This window comes from Centroberyx affinis, unplaced genomic scaffold, assembly GCF_046629955.1.
Source record: "Centroberyx affinis isolate AG114_WGS23_722 - 3 ecotype Tasmania unplaced genomic scaffold, CSIRO-AGI_Caff_v1 ptg000895l_1, whole genome shotgun sequence".
NCBI lineage: Eukaryota > Metazoa > Chordata > Actinopteri > Beryciformes > Berycidae > Centroberyx > Centroberyx affinis.
In genome coordinates this window covers 214,923-237,072 of record NW_027279482.1, presented here as the reverse complement: position 1 = coordinate 237,072, position 22,150 = coordinate 214,923, and the positions used below count along the sequence as shown (strand labels likewise).

The 22,150-nt window shown below is 44.1% G+C and overlaps 1 protein-coding gene across 1 annotated transcript in view; it reads right to left on the bottom strand.

Annotated features, from left to right (window-relative positions):
* macf1a (microtubule actin crosslinking factor 1a) overlaps nucleotides 1-22,150 on the bottom strand; it is a gene marked incomplete at its 3' end in the record, with an annotated part of 224,253 nt that overhangs the window by 33,719 nt on the left and 168,384 nt on the right. The window contains 24 exon segments of the mRNA XM_071521540.1: nucleotides 1,347-1,529; nucleotides 2,152-2,469; nucleotides 4,695-4,901; nucleotides 5,179-5,367; nucleotides 5,539-6,137; nucleotides 6,813-7,089; nucleotides 7,821-8,048; nucleotides 8,859-9,058; nucleotides 10,320-10,449; nucleotides 10,929-11,167; nucleotides 11,763-11,825; nucleotides 12,946-13,057; nucleotides 13,488-13,644; nucleotides 15,206-15,372; nucleotides 16,050-16,367; nucleotides 17,155-17,354; nucleotides 17,798-17,921; nucleotides 18,233-18,406; nucleotides 18,685-18,876; nucleotides 19,200-19,367; nucleotides 19,680-19,853; nucleotides 20,303-20,485; nucleotides 20,685-20,918; nucleotides 21,449-21,598. Of these exon segments, the coding sequence (XP_071377641.1) occupies nucleotides 1,347-1,529; nucleotides 2,152-2,469; nucleotides 4,695-4,901; nucleotides 5,179-5,367; nucleotides 5,539-6,137; nucleotides 6,813-7,089; nucleotides 7,821-8,048; nucleotides 8,859-9,058; nucleotides 10,320-10,449; nucleotides 10,929-11,167; nucleotides 11,763-11,825; nucleotides 12,946-13,057; nucleotides 13,488-13,644; nucleotides 15,206-15,372; nucleotides 16,050-16,367; nucleotides 17,155-17,354; nucleotides 17,798-17,921; nucleotides 18,233-18,406; nucleotides 18,685-18,876; nucleotides 19,200-19,367; nucleotides 19,680-19,853; nucleotides 20,303-20,485; nucleotides 20,685-20,918; nucleotides 21,449-21,598 (4,986 nt within the window).

Here is a 22,150-nt window from a genome sequence, read left to right as displayed (position 1 = left end):
TTTTTATTTAATTCTATGTATTTATACTGCTCTTAAGAAGACTTTTCAGCCAGTATGCATGCATTGTTAACTGTTGTGTAAAAGCCACACTACCCTTCAGAAAGTTGTTTACTGTGATTATGGGTTCTCTGGTGCCGCCTTCACCATTGAATGTCTTTGAGATAATGAAAGACAGTATAGGGATTTCACATTTTTTACTAAATGAGACAGAGAGAAGGCACACAAAAGAGGAGTACGAGTTGCTCTGGTATCAAATTTAGACCGACGTCTATCACCACGGCGACAAGCCTAATGAGTTCCTAACTCTAGAAGGTTGGCGCCTGAACACCATGAGGTGGGAGGAATGTGTGCGTGTTTGAGAGAGAGAGAGACAGAAGGTATGTGAGGGTATGTAAAAAAGCGAGACAGAGTGTGTGTGAGAGGCAGTGCAGTGTGTACGTGTGTGAGTAAAACAGAAAGAGTTGAAAGCATATATATATATAGAGCGAGAGTGCGTGTGTGTGTGTGTTTGTGTGGTAAGGAAATGTTGAGAAAACACAGAGAGAGCATCATAACTACCCTTCAGGAAAAAAGGCTGTGTGATTCAGCAGTGTGTCAGGCAATTCAGAGAGACGTGTGACTAAACTAATCATCGTTTCTGACTTCTCACACACAAGAATCCCTCAAGGTAACACACACACACACACACACACACACACACACACAACCCTACCTCAAGGTCTCTATGAGCAAGAGGAAGGGAGGGAGACAGACACCTCATCCAGGTTCCTCAAATATTGAATGTCACTATTCATAACACGCACACACACACACACACACGGCGCTGTGCCTTATACATGAGCACGACATCATGCCAAAGACCTTCTGTGTGTCTGTGCAAATTAGATCAACTGGCATGATGGGAAAGGAAAAGACTGAATACAAACAAGTACAGCCTATTCAACCAGATTTCAATTAAAATCAGTGAGTCAATCAGTGACTATTATACACTGCCCAATGACATACACACACACGTGTACACACACACACACACACACACACACAACTAAGATGTAGCCGTGCCAGAGCACTTTTTACCCTTAGTTAAAACCAACAGAATTATGAAGAAGGAAGAGATTATGAATTTGTATCCTATTCAACCAGATTTCAATCAAATTCTCCAACCATCCTGCTAAAAACAATGTGTGTTTCCTCCACTGCCTAATACACATACAAACACACACGTATACCGATATGCCTTTTCTATGGGACTTCAATTATACACTGCACATTGCATATGTATGCATCCGCACACTCATATGCATACACACCTATCCATACAAACACCAAGAGGGAGTCCATCCTACCTTGAACTCCTGCAGCTGCTGCTTGATGATCTCCACCTCTGTGCCCACCAGGCCCTGGGCGTTCAGCCCCTCCTCCGCCCTTCCCAGCAGGCCTTGCAGCTCGTCCACCAGCCTGTAGAACTGCTGAACCCTCCCGGCGGCGTCCTCGATCTGGTCCAGCCTGGCCTGGCCCCGCTCGCTCAGCTGGAGGGGGAGGGAAGACAGGAATGGAGGAATCAGTGGATGGATGAAACCCTTTTAACAAAGTATGCACGTTATGTGCACACTGTTTAATAAAACTGCAGCTTATCTTCTTATCACACAACGGTGCCTTGATCAAAGCTTATCTGACACAAAGTTGACGTATTAACATATTCTTCCATCTGTAAATCTGATCATGTCAACAGCTCATGCACACTTGCACAGCTGCACTGTAAATGTAATAATGTGGAGAACCAACAATGTACATTTGTAATTTTTTGTTGTGTTATTTTCACTATGTGCTATTTGTTTTATCCTTATCCATATCAAATTTATTGCTCCTGCAGCAACCAAACCTCATTAAGATCTCATCTTAGATGCATCAATGAGAATAAAATTCATACAACCAAAATACTGAATTCCCAAAATACATACTGTACATCATGAGATTAGATGAGATTCAGTTAAACCTTCATGATCCATGTAGGAAAATTGGTTTGTTGCCGCAGAAAATAATAGGAGACAGTAAAGAAAAATTGCATAGAAATAGAGCAAATGGTGGTACTAAACCTAATGCAACCAACAAATCATGGCGATCACCATCACCATCTTCCCTCTCACTCACCTTGCCGGCCTGTCGGCTCAGGGCCTCCGTCTCCCTCCTGAGAGCCAGCAGGTCGGGGGAGGAGCCTTCGCGGCGCAGCATGGTGGTGCAGTCCGACCCGTGACCGTCCAGCTCCGTCCTGAGGCTGGCCAGGCGGGACAGGAAGCCCCGCAGGGCGTCCGCTTGAGAGGCCAGGGAGTCTGCGTCACGTCCCACAGGACTGAGGGAGTCCAGTTCGTCGTCCAGGTCAGCGAGGCGTGAGAAAACGTCCCGCACGTGAGACTGGACCTCCCCGACGCCCTGCAGCCGTGACTCCAGGGAGGAAGAGCAGTGCTCGATCTGATGGAGGAGGAGGGAGAGAGAGGGGGAGAGAGGCAGACCAGGTGTTAGAAACAGCATCTCATATATATAAGGCTATTTGGGGAGAAGAATAATGCTTTGTATCACAGTATCCAAATTTTTGACTCGCCGGCCACAAGCTGGTTAACAGAAACAAATACCTGCCAAGAATACTTTTTACCAGCAAAAACAATTAATATACATCTTTCATTGAAATATGTCACCCTACCTGTTTTCATGGTTATTTCGTGTATAGAATCAGGTACTATGTGTTGATTTAAAACTTGCTCACTCACTTATACAATGTGATACGATCAAGTTTGTATTTCATCATGAAGTACAACACAATGAAAAAATACAAAATTTAACCTGGGCCTTCCAACTGAAGGATGGTCTCTCTACACACTGTGCCATCCTGCTGCTCATTATTTTTGGCATAGAATAACTCTTTGTTTGAAGGTATCCGACCCAACCGAAAAAAAGGAAAAGAAAGTATCCAAACAAATCAGAAATGGTGGTATAAATCAGGTGGTATAAATCTCACCTTTGGGGATATTATCTGCATCTCACATTTAGGGACATTTGTGGAATAGAATAGCAATTTGTAACAAAATAACTGACAACACCAGAAATTAACTATGAATAAAGAAGAGGTGGTGATATTCTTTATGAAACAGCTTAGTGCTTCACCACAGATTATCTAATCAAACTACAAATTAAACTATGAAGAAAGGGGAGCCTATGTGGTTATTTGGATTTCAAATTTGGGGAACAGAATATGAAGACAGTGTGTAACCAAAACAGAAAATTAGGCATTAAAACAACAAGCAATTTACTTAAAATAGATTTGGTCAGTGTAGGCACAAGAAAGATACAATAGAAGCATTATCTAAGGGGAGGCTAATCTGATATGAAATCTGATACGCTTGCTGAATCGTCTCCCTCAGCACAGCAACTCCCTTTTGCTGGCTCCGCTCTAATGTGGAACAATGACATCATATCAATATTTTAGTAAGAGGAATAAAACATCTCTCAGTCAATAACAGTGCGACCTGGTGGTGCCGACACACAGTGACAGCTCCACTGATTGGTGTAACCTTAAATGGAATATTTGGAAACTGGACAGCGGCGTATGGATGGGATACGTTGGTGTTGGATTCTCAAAGCTCTGGTTTACATTTCAAACGATGATTGAAAGTGCTGAATGTGCACAGTGACCATATATGAGCACTGTAACTCAAATACATGAACTCTTCTGACAGCTTCAGTCGATCTGCTCTCTCTCAACTCGTGGACTTGTCTGCTTAGCACCCACACACACATACACACACACACACACACTAGATCTGACACCCTCTCACACAGTGACCCTTGGTATAAATAGTTCCCCTGGTTGTACAACATCTCTTCACTCCAGGCTGCATAAATTGGCCTGGATATATGAACTCATAAATGTTAGCACTGCTTTCATCACTTCTCCACATCTCCTTTCTCCTGTTATTATTCCACAGTTAGCGCTACCAACAGGGTGCAAGGTCCTGCAGTGCTTGAATATACGGGTCAAGTATATTTTGGACATTCACTAGCTTTCATTTGAGATCGCTGATCATCTTAGGAAAGAGGAACCCCACGGAGAACAGTGAAACCCAACAACATGAACTATGAGAGACAAGTACGATGCTAACACTAACCTACAAGGAACTACCACCAAGCCACTTCAAAGCCCTTCTCTCCCTGCTTCTCATCAGAGCGCTACAAACATGTTTACATGCTCTAACAGAATGATTACTGGCTTGAGAGGAAAACGTACAGTCTGGTAGCGTTTTTGCAGATGTAATGACTTGCAGTTTTGAAACATTAAGCCATGCATCTGAGGTACAAATTTTCCCCCAAGTGGAGATATCGTGCTTTGGAATGAAACTAGAATTTCACAATAGACTATCACATTTTGGAAAAACCATGAGGCGTGTTTGATTTATCTTATCTGCCCAATAGTTTGACCACATTTGCAAGTCTGGAGCATGTTCCAGATGTTTGGCAGGTAAATTGATATTCACCTTGGATACTCACTTGACCACACATATCTTAAAACTGAGACATGGTTATTCTCTCTCTGGTTTTAATTTGTATTTGTGTCCTTTGTTGCTCTGTAACAATTGACAATAAAATTTCACCAGACTTATAACATGTGAAAGCAACATATTTTTATGTTCCCTGCTCCTCACCTTCTCAGTAACGTCTCCATACTCTCTCTCTGTGTCCTGGGCCAGCTGCTGCAGCCTCTGCGCCCCCTCAGTGCCGCCCCCCGGTGTCTGGGGTGCGTCCTGCACCAGACCCTGGGCCAGGTCTCTGAGGTAGACCACCTGAGGCTGCAGGGACCTCAGGCCCTCCTGCTGACTCCTCAGACGCTCCAGGCTCTTAGCGCTGCACGCCTGTACAGGAGAGCAATAAGAAACGTGTTAGAATGAAAAGAATCTTCCAAAAAGATATGCTTTTGAATTAACAGTCAAGTTTTCACCACTAAGTGGTTAGTCAAACCATATTGAAAAAACTTAAGCCGCAAGGAGATAATTGTCCACGTTTTTTTTTTTTTTATCTTCATATTAGACTGAATGGTTTTGTGTTATGTATGCATGCAAGCTTCATGTTAATTACCTTCACAAACCCTTTTTATGAACAATCAAATTAAACTGAAAATATTTTCATTACCTGCGGCCCTAGAGCCTCCTGGACTTCTATCTGGTGCTTGGCAGCCTCCAGCCTCCTCTCCACAGCCTGTCTCCCCTCCTCAAACTCCTTCAGGCGGCTGGCCAGCTCCTCCAGCTGGGCGGTGCGGTTATGGATCTTCTCACCGAGCCCATCCACCCTGCGGTTCAGCTGGGCCTTCTCATCCCGCACCTACAGCAGGTTAGTTTACATTACAGCAGTGTAGTTAGTTTGTTTATTTTATATATGACTTGAAAATGGACAGCAATACACAACAACAGTCAATACATCATTTGCCTATGACAATTACACTTCACAGTGGAAAACTAAGTGTGACACAGATAAAATGACATCATTAGATACCTCTTCCTCCCCGACGCGGCATTGCTCCAGCAGCTGATCGGCTGCAGTATTGAAGGACTCTACTAGGGGGTGTCGTCTCTCCAGGTCCATGGCCAGCCCTCTGGCCTTCTGCAGGGCTTCGTCCAGGGCCGCTGGGTCCAGCGACGGCTGGATCTCTCCATCCTTCTCTTCACACTCTGCTAACCATGGCATCAGCTCGGCTTTGTGCTGCTGGTAGGTTTCTGCTTTGCTCATAGTGGTCTTGAGTCTGTTCTGCTGGTCTGTGATTCTCTGGCTCAGCCCCTCCCAGTCCTGGCGTAAGGTGGCCAGCCGGGACTGCAAGGCCGACCGTTCGTCCCCGCCGGCGGGGAGAGAGGCGAGCAGCGAGGCCCCCTCAGCCTGGATGAGCTCGTAGGGACCTCGCTGACTGGCTATCCCGCGCTGGAGCTCCTCTGTCTGGGCCAGCAGGGAGCGGATGGCCTCCGGCTGGCAGGGCAGGGAGTCGGTGGAGGAGTCTCTGGGGTCCGCCTGGTTGTCCAGCCAGGAGCGCAGCTCCTCAAACATCTGCTGGAACTGCTGGGTGGAGGACAGAGCTGCCTGCAGCTGGGACAGACCGTCAGCTAGAGGGGAGCAAAAAGAGCACCAAGGATTAGAAACAGTAAACACTGAAAACATATTACAAACAAAAAAGGATAAATTGAACTTGTGGATTTTTTTGTTGTATTTATTTCAGTGGATTTCTTCAGAGTTTTTGATGTAATCAAAACAATATTCCCATTACAGCTTAAGGAGGATTAAGTTGTTTGACTACATCAAAAACTCTACTAATTAAGCCATTAATATGGGCTATTATCCCTGAATAGGAAAACAGGAAATATGAACACAAACATAACCAAAACAGTTTAGCAAGTAGAATTATTTAAGGGATTATTTAAGACAAATATATTGGTACTTTGCAAAAAAATGTGCCATTTGTAAACAAAAGTGTAACAAATGAAACAAATTCTCTCTGGAGATTCTCAGCAGTCACTTGTTGGAATATCATCTGTTAGTTTGCTCTCCAACATGATCACAGAAATAAAAATAAAAATAAAAAAAAAGATTTTCTCTGTTGCTTCTGCCTTCCACAGAAAAGAAAACATCCAATAATATTTTTAACAACATGTCGATTAGCATAATAGAATGCCAAATGTTTCAAGTGTTGACTGGGTGTCTCCAAACTGAACTGAGAAACATGCAGGGGACGTACTGACTGACCCGTTAAATGACAGAGGTACAGTATAAACTCCACCCACCTGCCCGCTCCTCCAGACTCTTCAGCGGCCCGCTCACACTCTCCAGTCGTTTGCTCAGCTCTTCCTTCAGGTACGGCTCGGCCACGATGGCGCTCAGCTCCCCGCACAGCCTCTCAGCCTCCGCCAGCTCCGTGCGCCGCGTCTCCAGCTCCGAGCGGATCTCCCCGGTCTCCTGCAGGCGGCGTTTCAGGGCCTCGGGCTGGGCGCTCAGCGAGGCCTGGCCGTCCAGCCTCTCGCCCAGAGCGGACACACTGGAGGAGAGCTCTCGCAACAAGGCCTGGAGGAGAGGACGAGTGGACGGAGGGCAGAAGGTTAGAAACCGCTGCTGTCATGGTTACGATGTAGACTAAAAATACTGCAAGATAAATAACATCCCATGTCATCGTATCACAGCTACTGCCCGTGCCTTTTACAACAGAGAACTCACTCTGTATCAGAATCAAAATCTCTACAGGGATTTGACATGGTGACACTGGTGCAGAGAGGCATTGACAGCTAACAGAATTTCTCTGTTCATACATAGCCAAATCAGTATCATGTTTTATTCCACAGGTTTTATGTTATATGTGTGATTTTACAAGCTATGCATCTTCTTTTTTATGTTCTTGGACCTAGAGGGCTCTCCTCCTCTCCCTCTCCTATCCTTATCTTATATTTGTATTCAGCTGTTTTGATGAAATTTCTGCTAGCTTTTGTTTTCTCTTTAAATGAGTCTGTAATGCACTTTATTGACTCTGTAAAGCATTATGCAACTTTAAAAAGTCCTGTGCTTTTTTTACAGTGTAAAGGGACAATACAAGAAATTACACTACACTGTACATATTACTCTTTTTCATATATCCATCAACATTCAATATTCAATGGCTATATGCATTCGAGCAGCACAGCATACATTCTAAAAATCATTACTATGACAAGCTGTACAAGCAGTAATATTAACTATATATCTAACTATATATAGCTATATAGTGTTAATATAGTTCTGACCTGGAGTCAGCCAGCTCTTACCTGGTAGCGTTCGCTGGTTCCTTGCGCCTGGTCGATGTGCTCTGTCCTCTGGGTCAGTCGGGACGTCAGGTCCTCCCACTGCTGGGAGATGGAGCCCAGCTCGGCTCGCACCTCCGCCAGGTCCTTGGGGTCCTGGGGCGAGTCGCCGGCCGGGGAGAGGATGCCCTCTGCGGACTGGGTCAGCTGGTCGTACTGGGGCCGCCGGGTCTCGAACTCGCGCAGCATGAACTGGAAGGGAGAAGAGAGGAGAGGGAAGAGGTGAGAGGTCATTTACATAAACTCAGTGATGTGATCTGGAACGAAGATAGATCGGGCTCAAGGCATGGAAAATGCAATCTCCCATTAGAAATGAACAGGAGTTGTGTGTCTAAAGAAGATGAGAGATTGAAGACAATCCTGAAAAATCTTTTTTAATAACTTTTTTAATTTTTAATAACTATCAATGACTTTTCTTCTGATTACTCTGTGGTTACTCTCAGTTTCAATTTCCTCTGTGTTTCCTTTATATTCTTGCTCAGGTTGTCATAGCAGTTGTTTGTCTTTGCAGTGTGTGTGTGTCTTTATGTCTGTGTTTCAGAAAGTGGGTGACAGGTCATTAATCTACACTAAGTGGACAAAATCTTGTACAAGGTACATTGTCCTAAAAAGTTGCATTTCTTTTTACACCATCCATGTCTCCATTGCCTCAAGGCTTAAAAATCCTTTTAAAATGTCTTCTCTCCATCTATATCTCTCCTTCATGACTGAAGTGGATTCAAGAGGTGAAATCAATAAGGGATCAGAGTGTTCAGTCAGTGTATTTCATTGAAAGAACAGGACTTTCTATTGTTCATTCAGTGTTAATCCTGTAACCATCAACAGATGCAAGTTCTTTTGATTACTTAGTGGTTTTCTTTGATGTATTTCTGCTCAGGCTGGCGTGATTTTCTGTATTGATTACCACAGTGTGTGTGAGTGTGTGTATTTGTGTGTGTTTGCCTGCTGGCAGATGTGTCTGTGTCACTCTGTGTGTCTGTGTCTAAAGTTGCTGCCTCCTACCTGGGCTTGTTGTTTCTGTGTGTTGAGCATGTTGGGGTCGATACTCAGCGGTCCCAGCACGCTCATCATCAGCTCCTTCTCCCTCAGCCACGGGCCCAGCTGATTGGCTGCTGAGGCGAAGCTGCCCAGCCTATCGGCACATGTCTCCAGCTCAGTCTGCCTCTGGGCTGCCGTCTGATTGGCCTTCTGCCAGCGGGAGTCTGGGGCAACAACCAATCAAGACAGGATTGAGAAAACACTGAAACTACCATATGCAAAATGAAAAAACAGAGAAAAATAGATGACAAAATAGATCATTTTGCTGTATGGAGCAGGTAAAGGAGCGGGGGAAATTTTACTTTAAATATTCATAGGAATATGCAATGGTATTTAAATGTATTCTATCATCATTGTTCTGTATTTTATGTGTGAGGTTTCTGTCCCAGTTTCCTCCTTGGGTGATCAATAGTTTTTAACAAAAATCTTACTACAGTGTAGAAATGGGTAGTTAAAGATTAGAATGGCATCAAATGAGGTGATGTGACTCTCTTTCTTGATTCTTCTTCCCCTGTCCCCTCCTCCTACCTCTCCTCCTCTCTTCTCTCTCCGTCTCCCTCTCTGACTCATGTTGTGGGCATCCAGCAGTGCTTGTGTGCGTGCGTGTGTGTGTGTGTGTGCGTGTGTGTGTGCATTGAACCCACATGGGTTTGAAGAGAGGCGTTCTGAAATATGAGAAATAAAGGCGCCCCGCTTGGATTTCGCCTTAAATACGTATTTCTGTCTCAGCTACCTCACAGGAGAGCCTGGTAAAAATATCAAGTGGAAGAGGGAACAAATGGCCTTGACAGGAACACTTCCCACTCTCTCCCTGGATAATATTGATCTCAATTTCTCACCATTTCTTACAAAATATTCTCACAAATTCTGAGGCACTTCTCCTGAACCGTCTTCAAAAAAACACCAGACAAAAATGCCTCATCTTTTCTCTTTACCTTTTCCCATCTTTGAGCTCATTTAAAGTTTATAAACTATTTTGTACTTGTTTTGATTGATTTCCAGTAATATCTACCTCTACGCATAAACATTATCTCATATTCATAGAAAAGCCTGGCAGAAATCGGGTAACATAAACTCAATGACTGTCCTCAGGGATCTGCTTCCATTAAACAGCTGATTCTTTGTGTTACTGCCTCAGCCTCTGATACATTATATAGCCACCACCTTCTTCAAAATGGCTCCCTCCATATGGAATCATGTTCCAACGACGTTTTAAAATGTTATTGCATCTATCATTCCACAGGTTAAGTATCTTTATGCCTGTACAAACATCTTGGTCTGTTCCACCCACAAATCTCCACTAGTTTTTGTCTCCAATCATCTGCTTTTAGGAGATACAGGCCTCTCATCTATCAGTCTCTTTAAAATGGCGGTCCCATCACCGGATAATAGATCTACAAGCGTGTTTTCATCTGTCCCACACACCTATCTCTTGTAGCTGCTGTCTCCAGGTGTCCGCCTCGGGAGAGTCCGGGTTATCAGCGATCAGCTTCCTCAAGGTGCTCTTCAGCTCCTCCACCTTCCCAGAATGCTCAGCCAGCTCCGACAGCAGGGCCTGAACAAGACGGGGGAAGGAGAGGAAGCGCAGCAGTTAAGAGCCGAAAACGTTACTCGACTGATGTATTACTTGGAAGGCAGCAAATTCAAAATGCTTTTCAAACAAAAAATAAGGCAAATGTGAGATTTCTAGTTTGTTTGCACTTAGCACAGATATTGATACATAACAAATAGCTACATCAATGTATTAAAGCATTATCCACTTTCCACTGCAATTTTCATAGCCGAAAATTGGTGTAGCTGAAAATTTCGGCTTTGAGAAAGGGCCTAGGCTTGTATGCACACAACGCCCAGCAGGTGGTTTGTGGCGTTCAGTGTTCACATGCAATCACCTGGGAATGAGGTTACAGAACTTTCCACTCTCTCCACCCCCGCCTAAATTAAAAAAAGGGAATGAAAACTAAGGTGGCAGGGTGGCCTAGTGGTTCGGGTGACCGTCCCGTTACAGAACGGGGGTTAAATGAACCCGGTCCTCACCTTGTTCTCCTGGGCCTGGGCGCGCACCAGCTCGGGTTTGGAGGGCGAGGCGGTCTGTCCCAGTTCCAGGCTGTGCTCCCTGTCTCTCAGCCAGCTGCTGAGCTCCTCGGTGCCCCGCCTGGCCTTCTGCCTCAGCTCCAGCGAGGCCTGCTGGCGGCCGTGACGCTCCTTCAGCTCCGAGCCCAGCGCCTCGTACCGCCCGTTCACATCGGACACCGCTACCTGCAGCTCCGTCAGGTCTGCAGGGGGCAGGGAGACAGAAAAGGAGAAAACTGCTTAGAGGGGAGTAGAAAACAGAAGAGCTGAATAGCATAGAGAAGAATAGAATAAAGAAAATCAGTAGAGCAGACAGGAGTAGGATAAGCTAGTATGGTCTGATGATAAAAAATAGAGTTGTTTAGTTGTGTTGCAGAGTAGAGCAGATTAAAGTTGATTAGATCAGAGTGGACTAGAGAAGGACAGTCCTAGTCCTGTAGATCTTGCAGTTGCCACTGATAATATTTTTCAAAATGTACAAAATTGGCACCGACAAACATTTTGCACAGACAAAAAGCTGACAGATACATGGGACAGTAAACAGTAATACAGAGAACAATGCTGTAATCTCTAGGTGTGATGATTAAGGGGAAACACTATACACAGCAATACAGCTGGTGCAGGTCAGGTAACTGATGTTAAGGGGTTTATCTCAGATATCGTCATTTTCTTCTTCACCTTGGAGTAGATGAAGAAGATAACGAGACAAGAGGATTTAATCAGACGAGGCGGTATTAGGTAACAGAGAGAGAGAGAGAGATGGAGGGAGAGAGAGGGAGGGAGAGAGAGAGAGCTCACCTTTACAGGTGTGAATGCCATTGACACTGCTGGGACTGGACGAGCCATTGATTTGAAGAGCACCTGGGAGAACAAAGACATACACCTGACTGAGACGGCAGCACTACAACAACACACTTATGCGTGCTTACACACACACACACACACACACACAAATACGACCACTGATGTTCCGACATGTTCAAAAATGTAAACATGTGTGAAGCGATGACACAAGTTCTCAACATCCTCACAAAAACTTGCAAACTTTCTGACAAATATTTCACCGCACACTGAGCTCATTGGACAGAAGCCATGGAAACAGACAGCAGCAGGGGACAAAGACATGGCATCCCATAGGCTTCCCATACCACATAAACTGAATGGGTGTAACAAGAAGCAACAAAAATATTTCGGCCCTCTGTGTAATAGAAAAAAAATCGAAAACGTTTATCACGGCTGGTGAACCGTCGCTTGTTGAAAAATAATCCATTACTTTGCTCTCCAATGCAGTCCTAACAACCAATGTGATGCTTTCTCTTTTACCTTGAAATTTCACTGTTGCCTCTCAATTAATTATATTTCCCTCTGCCTTTCACAAACAAGGACCCATGAGAAGTGAAATTTAACTATTTGTATACAGTAATATAGGACCATGCAAGTCTCTAAGAATGAGAGGCTCCAATATGTATTTCAAAATATGCAGGTGATAGACTGAAATTTGTTGCACATGCTAATTTCCGTGACATAATTTAAATTCTGACTCACAATCTTAACTTAATCTTCAGTCCCATTTTAGCTGTAGCAAAGCAGATTACCATGACATGAGTTGTTTACGACCACAAATTGTGACTCAACCTTCTAATCTGTACACATTCATTTCATTTATTTATTCATTTCAATTACTTATTTTCCCTCGTCATTAATGTAGTTTGTTTACTAGTTAGTTTGGTTACTTAAACCGGTTTCTTCCCTGTTGTGTTTCCCTTTCACGCAGTTACTGTTATTCAGTTGTGTTCATGATTTATTTTCTGTTTCTTTGTGTCTATTCAGGTGAAATTATTTATAAGCCCTTTGGGGATTTTTTTAAAATCTCACCTCCATCGTCTGTAAAAAAGGTTCTGTCTGTGTTTTATCATTTTATATGGGGAAAATAAATAATGCATGGTAAACTAAAGCTTGTGAGAGTATTGTTTTGTCTTACCAGTCTTGGTCTGGGGGGCGGTGATGTTGATGATGAGCGACTCGAGCTCTGAGCCCGTCTTGTTCAGCTCCTGAACCCTGGATCCCTGCGACTCCCAGTCATTCAACAAGTCCTGCAGGCAGAAATATTTTATATAGTTTACTGAGTCATTGCTACTTCATACTGTATAGTCATTGGGTTCATATAGCAAGCTCCTCACACATTTTCCCTTTTGTTTACACCTTTTAAAAAAAAAAAAAACATTTTAGGCATTTTGCTGACTCTTTAATCCAGAGATGTTTACAATGTCTTGCTCAAGGACATTTTAACAGGAAAAATGGGACAAATGGGAAAAATGAAAGTGGGACCTTTCTGTAACGGGACGGTCACCCGAACCACTAGGCCACCTTGCCACCTTAGTTTTCATTCCCTTTTTTTAATTTAGCTACACTATAGAGTGGAAAGTCCAACATCCACATAGTTGTAATGTTAAATCTTGAAAGCATTGGTATATCTAGGACATGCATGCTCTCACACACACACACACACACACACACACACACCTTGAGCTGCTGGACTCTCCTCTGCAGGCTCTCGGTGTTGAGATTGGCCTCTTTGGAGGGCAGCTGGTCTTGCGCTGCCTGAAGCCACCTGAGGAGGGAGCCAGAGAGCCCGCGGAACTGAGCCAGCTGCTGCTCACAGGCCTGGATGGCAGCAAACCTGCAGAGAGGAGGACAGTGGAGGAAGGAGATGGAGGGGAGGACAGAGGGGGAAGGAGAGGGAGAGGGGGCGGTTGAAGAGCAGTGATCGAGGGTAGGAAGGAGGGAAGGAGAAGATGAAGAGGAGGGACGAGGGGGAGGGACGGGGAGAAGGAGGCGTTAGGGAGCGAAAGGTAGAAAGAGGAGGAGGGAGGAGTACAACAAGGCAGGGAGGGGAATGGAGGGGAGCAGAAGAAGGAATGGGAATGTGAATTTAGTTTCTATTTATTTTCACTGTGTCAGTATAAAGTGATAATATGGTCTGTCTTGTGCTGCCTTCATGCTACAGATTCTCAAAAAAAAAAATACAAACAAAGCACTATTGTTGGGGAGCGTTCGAGGTCCCCATTGGCTCTGGGACAGCAATAACACAGCCTTGACCTCCCTCTTTGTGCCTGATCTGCCTGGAGCTACGGTTCGGAAAGCGCTGGCTGCCCACAGACAAAACAGCTCTGAGAAGTCGTCTGGCATGGAACAGTATCATTATCATGCTGCTATTTTTCCCCTTAGGGATTTGAGGCTGGGAGTTATCTGAGAGGGCCTTTTATAGGGCGGACAATGAGCCATGGCCATGATGCTTATATTAGCATCCACGCCCGCTCGCATCAGCTCACACACAGACACCACACACACACACACACACACACACGCTCTATTCACAAATTGTAGTCAAAGATCGTGCAACACGGTAAAATTGTTAAGAAGTAATCTCTGCTACATGTATATTCCACTATCATTGTCATACATTGAGTCATACATTATGTCAGAAGGTGACTCAGCAAAAATTCCAGATTATATACATTCATGATTTACTCATAAATCACAATCGGTATGTATTCCTATCTTATCAGGCATCAAAATGCATCCATATGGCAGCGTTTATTGGCTGCTCTCGTGTGACTGTCTTATCAAACTCATGTATAATCCGATAAATCTGAACCAGACTGATGGTATTTATAAATTCCAAGTTCCCCACTGACAGGCTGCAAGTGTGGCTGCCCACTGGTACTGCGTCAAAAAGGGTCGGCATGGCAACAGGTGTTACACGAACATCACAATTTTAGAAAAGAAATTAGGAATAGTCAGTGACACGGTCAGTTTCGTACAACCAATCACAGTGTTTGTTTTAGGGATAGGTATATCCAATCAAATGTTACATTTTGCTGATTTTGGTGCAATCTGCCTTTGGAGGTTAATCGGTATGGTGTCAGTGTGAAAAGACTGAAAAGATTGGCTCCTAATACAAACACAATTGAAGGATTCACAGCTTCCTAACTGCTTTGTATCTGATGCAATGTTTCCAAGATAAGTATAACAACATGTTTATATTTAACCAGGGATTCAATTTGCATTAATTTTTTTGGTTATTTAACAGGCACAAAAGAAAAATTTTATCAACTCCCTCAGCAAATTTTTTGCTAATTTTCACCTGGAATTCCTGGACAGTAACCAATAAAATGATTGGTGCATGGTTCCCTTGAGTTTGGGAAAGGCACTTCCTTATTGGTATCTGTTAACATTACCTTTCATTGATGTTGGCCTCCAGTTGGGTGAACTCATCAGAAACCCCTTTGACATTATCCAATAGGCTTTGAGTGTTGCCGAAAGCTTTTGATTGGCTGAGCTCGGTGCCCAGGTCGCAGAAGGACTTCAGCTGGCCAGCTTCCTGCTCCAGCTCCGACCGGACCTCCTGGGAAAAGACACATACAGCTTTCTCATCATCTGTGATCTGTTATCTCTCTGGAAATGAATCCTAATCACATCTGGAAGATTTTTTATGTAAAAATACACCCGTCTTATTAGCCTAAATCATTAAGTGGGACAGAGAAAAGAATCCAATCACCCCACTAACTGAGACCCTGTAGATTTACCCTATTTGGTGGGAAAAGTTCTCCGGCCACAGGAAATGACACATCAAAAATGAAGCGCAAAATACAAAACTTGCTCTTAACCAGCAGTGAGTGAGTTAATTGACGCTGATGCCACAATACAAGATTTCTGGGTATTGAGGTAAAAAAATACTAACCGTTACCTCTCGCTGCAGTTGAGGCTGCCAATGTGGAAAGTTGCCTAGTGCAGCTTTAAAGCAACATCTACCTATTTGAACGCTACAGAACCACGAAAATCTCTTTGGAAATTGATCAAATTTGAATTAACTTTTGATAAATCTGTCTGTATGGTAAATCGGTCTGTATCTTGATAACTCAGTAGAAAAACAGTGCACAGATAAAACACATTTTCAAGAAAATACATTGAAGACTTGAGGGCTATAGTTGTATTTAAGATGGTTTAAGGCCTTGAATTCACTCAAAGACATTTTAAGACTCTTTAAAAAGCTCTTTCTCTAAGTTCGACCCTTCTCGTCACCTCGATGGTCTGCCTGTAGTCCTCCACGCTGCGGTCCGGCTGTCCCACCGGGCTCAGAGCTCTCAGTCTGCTCTGGGTGAAGACCTGCAGGTCCGTCCCCAGCCGCTCGTAGCTCTCCAGCCTGGGCAGCAGGCCTTTCAGCTCGGCTTCCCTCTCAGCCTGGCTGGCCTGGGCCGCCGCGTAGCGCCGGGTCAGATCGCAGAGCGCCCCCTGGAGTCCGGAGGCCGTGGAGGCGTCCGAGCTCTGGAGGAGTTTGGAAACAGAGTCCCGCGTCGCTTCCACGCTGCCCTGCCTGGAGAGCAGCTCCTGACGAAGTTTCTGGGGGAAAAAGAGGAAGAGGAGAAGCGGGTTGAAAGAAATGGAGACTCACTACTGAAAAAATCACACACTTCGAAAAACAATACTTTGATGCATAGAACCCATGGAATATGACAATCAAGGATAGGAAATTGTCCTGCACACTGAGGAAAGCATTATGTCTTTCTGAATATTCTGCATTGATAGATAGAAGAATTAAAAATAGGAAAATCTGTACATGATGCCTGAATATATTTTTTTAAGTGCAGGCCATGTTTCTTTGAAATAAATGAAAGACAAAGCAAGTGGTGAAAAACATTTCCTTTATAATTTACTTTCCACATGATTGCGGCCTTTATGGACTGTTGATGATGTTTTTATGCTCTTGTACATTATTGCTGTTATTGTTCATTACTGAACATCAAATGACTTTTTAGGTTACGGCTCATTATGTGCAGGTAAACAAAACTTTGCTGCAGTACAAGTTTCATTTATTCATTAAAAGACCATTTTATACATTGAGCTGATGAAAAGGGTAATGTGCATACAAAGGAATTGCTGTAATGCAGAGATCCACATCATTTACCTTCTGCTATTGCCAGTTGTGTTTGAGAGTGAAACTAACTAATTATATAATATGACTAAAGTTATAAGGTATATGAAGAACTTAGACTTCAACACAACATTTTAGAAGATGCAATCATCTGTATTTTGGGAAATATTGAGCAACAAACAAGGCACCAGGTTTCCTTTTCCTTAAACAATTATTTTGCATTATTGTATGTTCTTTCTCTGCCTGGACTCCCACCTGGTTCTGAGTCAGTGCGTCCTGTACAGCCTGTGCGGTGGGCTGGACCGGTCCGGGGTTCAGGACCAGCTCGTCCAGCCAGGCCAGCAGAGCCTTCAGGCCCTCCTGGACGCTGACCGATTGGGCCACGGCCGTCTGCAGCTGCTCGGCCCGTTCCGACACAGACGCAGAGAGGGAGCCGAACCTCTTCTCCAGGCCGTCTGAAAGGAAGGAGGGGACAAAATAAAAAAACATTACCTTTTCTCACTCCCTCTTCTCTCATTACCCTGCACCTCTCTATCATACATGATCAGTCTAGGGCCACAGGAAGATTCATTAGATCTTTTGTCTAACCTCCTTACTATTGGTTGCTCGTAATGTTGGTACTCAGCTTATTCAGCTTATTCTTCTATTTGTTATTATTCTTCTATTTCTTCTATCTATGTAATATAATGTAAGAACATCAGCTAAATGCAGAAAATGTGAATTGAATGTATATATGTTGTCAGAGTGCTTGTTTTGATACATGTAAAGTCTCGACAACAACAGATAGGAAACGGAGATAGCTAAAAGACAAGAAATTACCAGAAAACACAACAGTCTCCACACAGAAGCAACGGCCTGTGGGATAAGACTAAGGGGACAGAGTTATAGCATTAGTTACCTGCCGTACAGAGGATGTCGACAGCTTTGAGGGAAGGAGATTCCTCTGTGCTGACCAGATCTCTGCCGGCTCTCTTCACCTTCTCCAGCTGCACTGTGCGCTCTGCCAGCTCGTCCTGCAGCAGCTGGGGACAGAGAAAACACAAAAGAAGTCACTTCAATAGCTTACAAGGATTTAAAAACAGAGACAAGATTCCTATAAGTCCATACTTTTTCCAGACTTTTTCTTGACTGGATTTGCGGTTTTTGGTCTATACTCAACATGATGTAAGGGCTGGGAACGATGACTGCCAACAAGGCCAGATCACTAACAACATTTTTCCATATTTTCAGTGTGTGTGTGTGTGTCCTCTTTTTCTGACGTCTCCCTCACTTGTACTTGACATAGTATGTTCTGAGTGTAGTGTGTATGTTCATTTTGACGTGTGTCCCTCACCTGTACTTGTCTCAGTGTGTTCTGCAGGGTCTGGGGGTCTGTGTCCCCGCTGGGCTTGGCTATGCTCTGGTTCTGTTCCTGAGTGCTGAGCCAGGAGTGGAGCGACACGGCCTCGTCCTGGTACTGCTGGTATCTCTCCACCAGGCCAGACAGACGGCCGCCCAGCTCTGACGACTGCACAGAGAGAGAGAGAGGATATAATTCACACTGCCAGACTGGAGGAAATGCCAAATTTCAATGTAAATCTGAGTGAACTCAGATTTACATTTTTGAAATAAGAATTACTTATTTCAAAAATAAATTCTACCAGAACACTAAATCCTTAACCTCTTTTCAACTAAAAAGCCTGCACAATTTCAATATTTCAGCATATTAATCATGCTAAACTGATCATCCAGTTTCATTAATCACAATTTATAGTCATTTTCAGATAGCATTCCAGCAACCCTGACCTTGGTGTGTAGGGTTGTATATCTGTGGTTGGCGTCCTGCAGCTTGTCAGTCACCAGCTGCTTGATGCCGTCCAGAGCCGGGTCTGAACCAGCGACCTGCTCCAGAGCTCCCTGCACCGAGTCCAGAACCTTCTGACCCGAGATGGAGACGAAGCGCAGGTCCGCCTTGTGGCAGATCACATCCTCAGCAAGCTGGGGGTAGAAGTACAGCTTACAGATCAGTTTGGAGCAGATGTGTGCATATGTATGTGTCTGTGATAATAAAATTTGTAGAAAAAAAATATTCATTTAATTAATAACTGCTCCAGTGCAGTGCAGCTGCTCAGTGGCCAGCAGTAGAAGACTGTGGTTACTGTGTGAGTGTAAAGCAGGATGATGCCGCATGCAACAGCATGCAAACTGAGCCAATTTTCCCTTGGTAAATTAAGGTTAAAAAAACATTGAGTTTTTACTCTGGCTGGAACCAAATACATTATTTAACTTAAATAACGTATAAACAAGTGTTTTTTGTGCACCTTTTTGTGCTCCTCCAGCCTGCCTTTCAGGCCTTTTGCATCGGTTTCTCCTTCCCCCAGGGAACGGAGCTCCTGCTCACTCTTCTCCAGCCAGGTTCCCAGGATTCCATGTTCCTGCAGGAACTTGGTCAGTTCGTCCCTCAGAGCCTCAGACTTCCTCAGACGGTCCTAGAAGAAGTAGCAGTAGCAGTCAGTTAACCATTTTACTGGGAATAGGTGAGGGTGCAGAGTGGGTACCTTTATCTCCATCACTCAACATTTAAAGCCATCTTGCCTACATCCAGCCTTCTAACTTGCCCATTATTACTCGATAGCCACATTCACTTTCTTCCTATTCAGGATGAATATCAGGTATCATCACCCACACCCCCATTAAGTTGCTGTTGCCACAACAACTGAAGTGATGAGGGTACAAGGCACATAAAGCAGGTCAGGAGTCCATACTGTAGACTTAACGTTAGTAGTGACAGTACTGAGTACCTGGCAGCTCTGCAGCCGGTCCTGGTGCTGGGCCTGCAGCTGGTCCAGAGCGGCCCGGAGACGCTGCTTCTCTTCGGGAGGAACAGCGGAGTCGGGTTGGTCCAGGAGGGAGCGGGTCGACTGGGTGACCTGGAGCAGCTGGGACTGCTGGGACTGGAGCTGCTGCAGCTCCGCCTGGGAGAGAGGTCAAAGGTCAAAAGACGTTAAAGTCAAAATGTGCTATGCCAGAAAATAGGAAACTCATGACTGAATGGACATGCCAGTATTCAAAACCTTTAAATTTTACCACTGTCATGGCAAAAAAAAAATAAAACAATAAAAATCCCAAGAATAGGGAAATCAGGGAGGAATGTCCATCATGCCAGCTGTGGATGAAACTGACTGGCCAATAAAAGGCTAGTTTGTATGTTTCTCCTATAAATACATTTCCAAAACTCCTGTTTCTTTACAATTACTGTAAGTCAATACATCCTCACAGGGGAAATTATTAATTATAACCTTTTGGGGGATAACTGATGAAGAGTATTCATTGTTCTGCTAAAATACATTTCCATAAAGTGATAAAAAAAAACAGGAACTTATAAATACTTTCTCATAATGCTGACAGATGTCCTGTTTCTGACCTGAATCATGTCTGTGTGTGACAGCAGAGCGCCCTCTGGCTGTGTGGAGGAGAACGGTGCGTCAGTAACATCCAGAGCCGCTCCAGAGCCGACTCTCCTGCCAGGCTGGTTAAGGGAGGACAGCTCCTCCAGCAGAGAGTCTATCTGGCCCTGCGTCTCCTGCAGCTCCTCCACTGCCTTCGCCTGGAGGAGAGCAGAGGGGAGAGAGGAGAGAGGAGGAGAGGAGGAGAGAGGAGAGGAGAGGAGAGGGAAAAGAGGATGAATGTTAGAGAAGCTATAAATGAACAACAAGATATTCTATCAACAACACAATATTCTATTCTATTCTAATATTCTATGATAAGTGAGTAATATAAATGTAAAACCGCTCTAATCTCCTTACCCTCTGTGTGTTCTGCTGTACTGTGGTGCTGATGGCCGTGTCCAGCTCTGTCAGCGACGAGTTAGCTGAGTCTGTCAGTGTGCTGTACTGCTCCTTCATTTTGGTTAGCGCCCCCTGGAGGTTCTCCCTCTCATCGGGGCTCAGACTGTCTCCTCGCTCCGCCAGGAAATCCTCCACAGAGCGGATGGCCTCGGCCACGCCTTCTCTTTTGGTCTGGAGGTCCTTCTGTACCTCCTGGAGAGAGAGGACAGATGTTTCAAAGGGGTTTGAGGCAGCGAGAATGAGAGAGGGACATAAAGAGAGGAAGTGTGAAGCAGGACAATGAGATAAAACTGGGAGGATGCAGGTGAACAAGTTAGAGTAGGTAGAGTTAGCTCTTGTAAATAATCATATAAATCCAGTGGGTTAAAATCATGCTGAAATTACATTATAATAACAATAATAATGTGCTGAATTCACATGTAAACATGCTGGAGAGAATACTTTGTGTGTTTTTTGTGTGTGGGTATATGTAAGGTAATAATAATAATAATAATGATAATAGACTTTATTTATATAGCACCTTTCAAAACAGAGTTACAAAGTGCTTCACAAATAATACAGGTATTAGAGGTATTAGAATTCAACATTTACTATATCCAATTACATATCAACTTATATCATTTTTATATTTATTCAATTTATGACATTTATATCTATTATTTTAGTTAATATAGCCCTTTTGAATCCACTAGTAGGGTAGGGGGAGGGTGAGAGTCCCATACCTTCAGTTCCCTCTGCTTCTGTTGCAGGACGCTCACATCACCCGACTCTGCTCCAGGTTTCTGATTGGCCAGCATGCTGGCAGCTCCAGCTAACCACATGGTCAGGCCTTCTAGTTTCTGAGAACACTCAGCTTTCTGCTGCTGGACCACCTGAGAGACATGGAGGAGGAGAGAGGGAGGGAGGGGAGAAAAGCGAAGACCCGCAAAGGAAAAAAATGTGAGCACATACAGATATTGACTTTTATGAATCCCGGACAGTCTACCACATTACAAATACATTTTGCATGTCTTTCCTCCCAAAAAACCAACCCTCATATATTTTGTCCCTAAACCATTTCTTGTGTAGCGCACACTTTGCCAAGCTTTGAGCAGATTGTGTCCAGAGTTCACACTTAGAAACACAGGCAGACGTACAGACACACACACACACTCTCTCCTCATCAACATGTTGATCGAGCCATAACAAACAATACAAAGAGAAATCAAACAAATATTTGTTCATTTTCTGTTTTTCCCCTTTCTCCCCTGTATTCAGGTGAGATGCGAGGAAAAAAAGGATTAAGCATTGTAGCCAGCAAGGCTTTTCTGCTATCAACTCTCTAGCCTTTTCCGCCGTGACGCAAGCGATTTCCTTCAGTGGCAATCTGGAAGAGCAAGGCAAACAGGTTAATAACACACACATGTTATAGAGACATGCAGAGT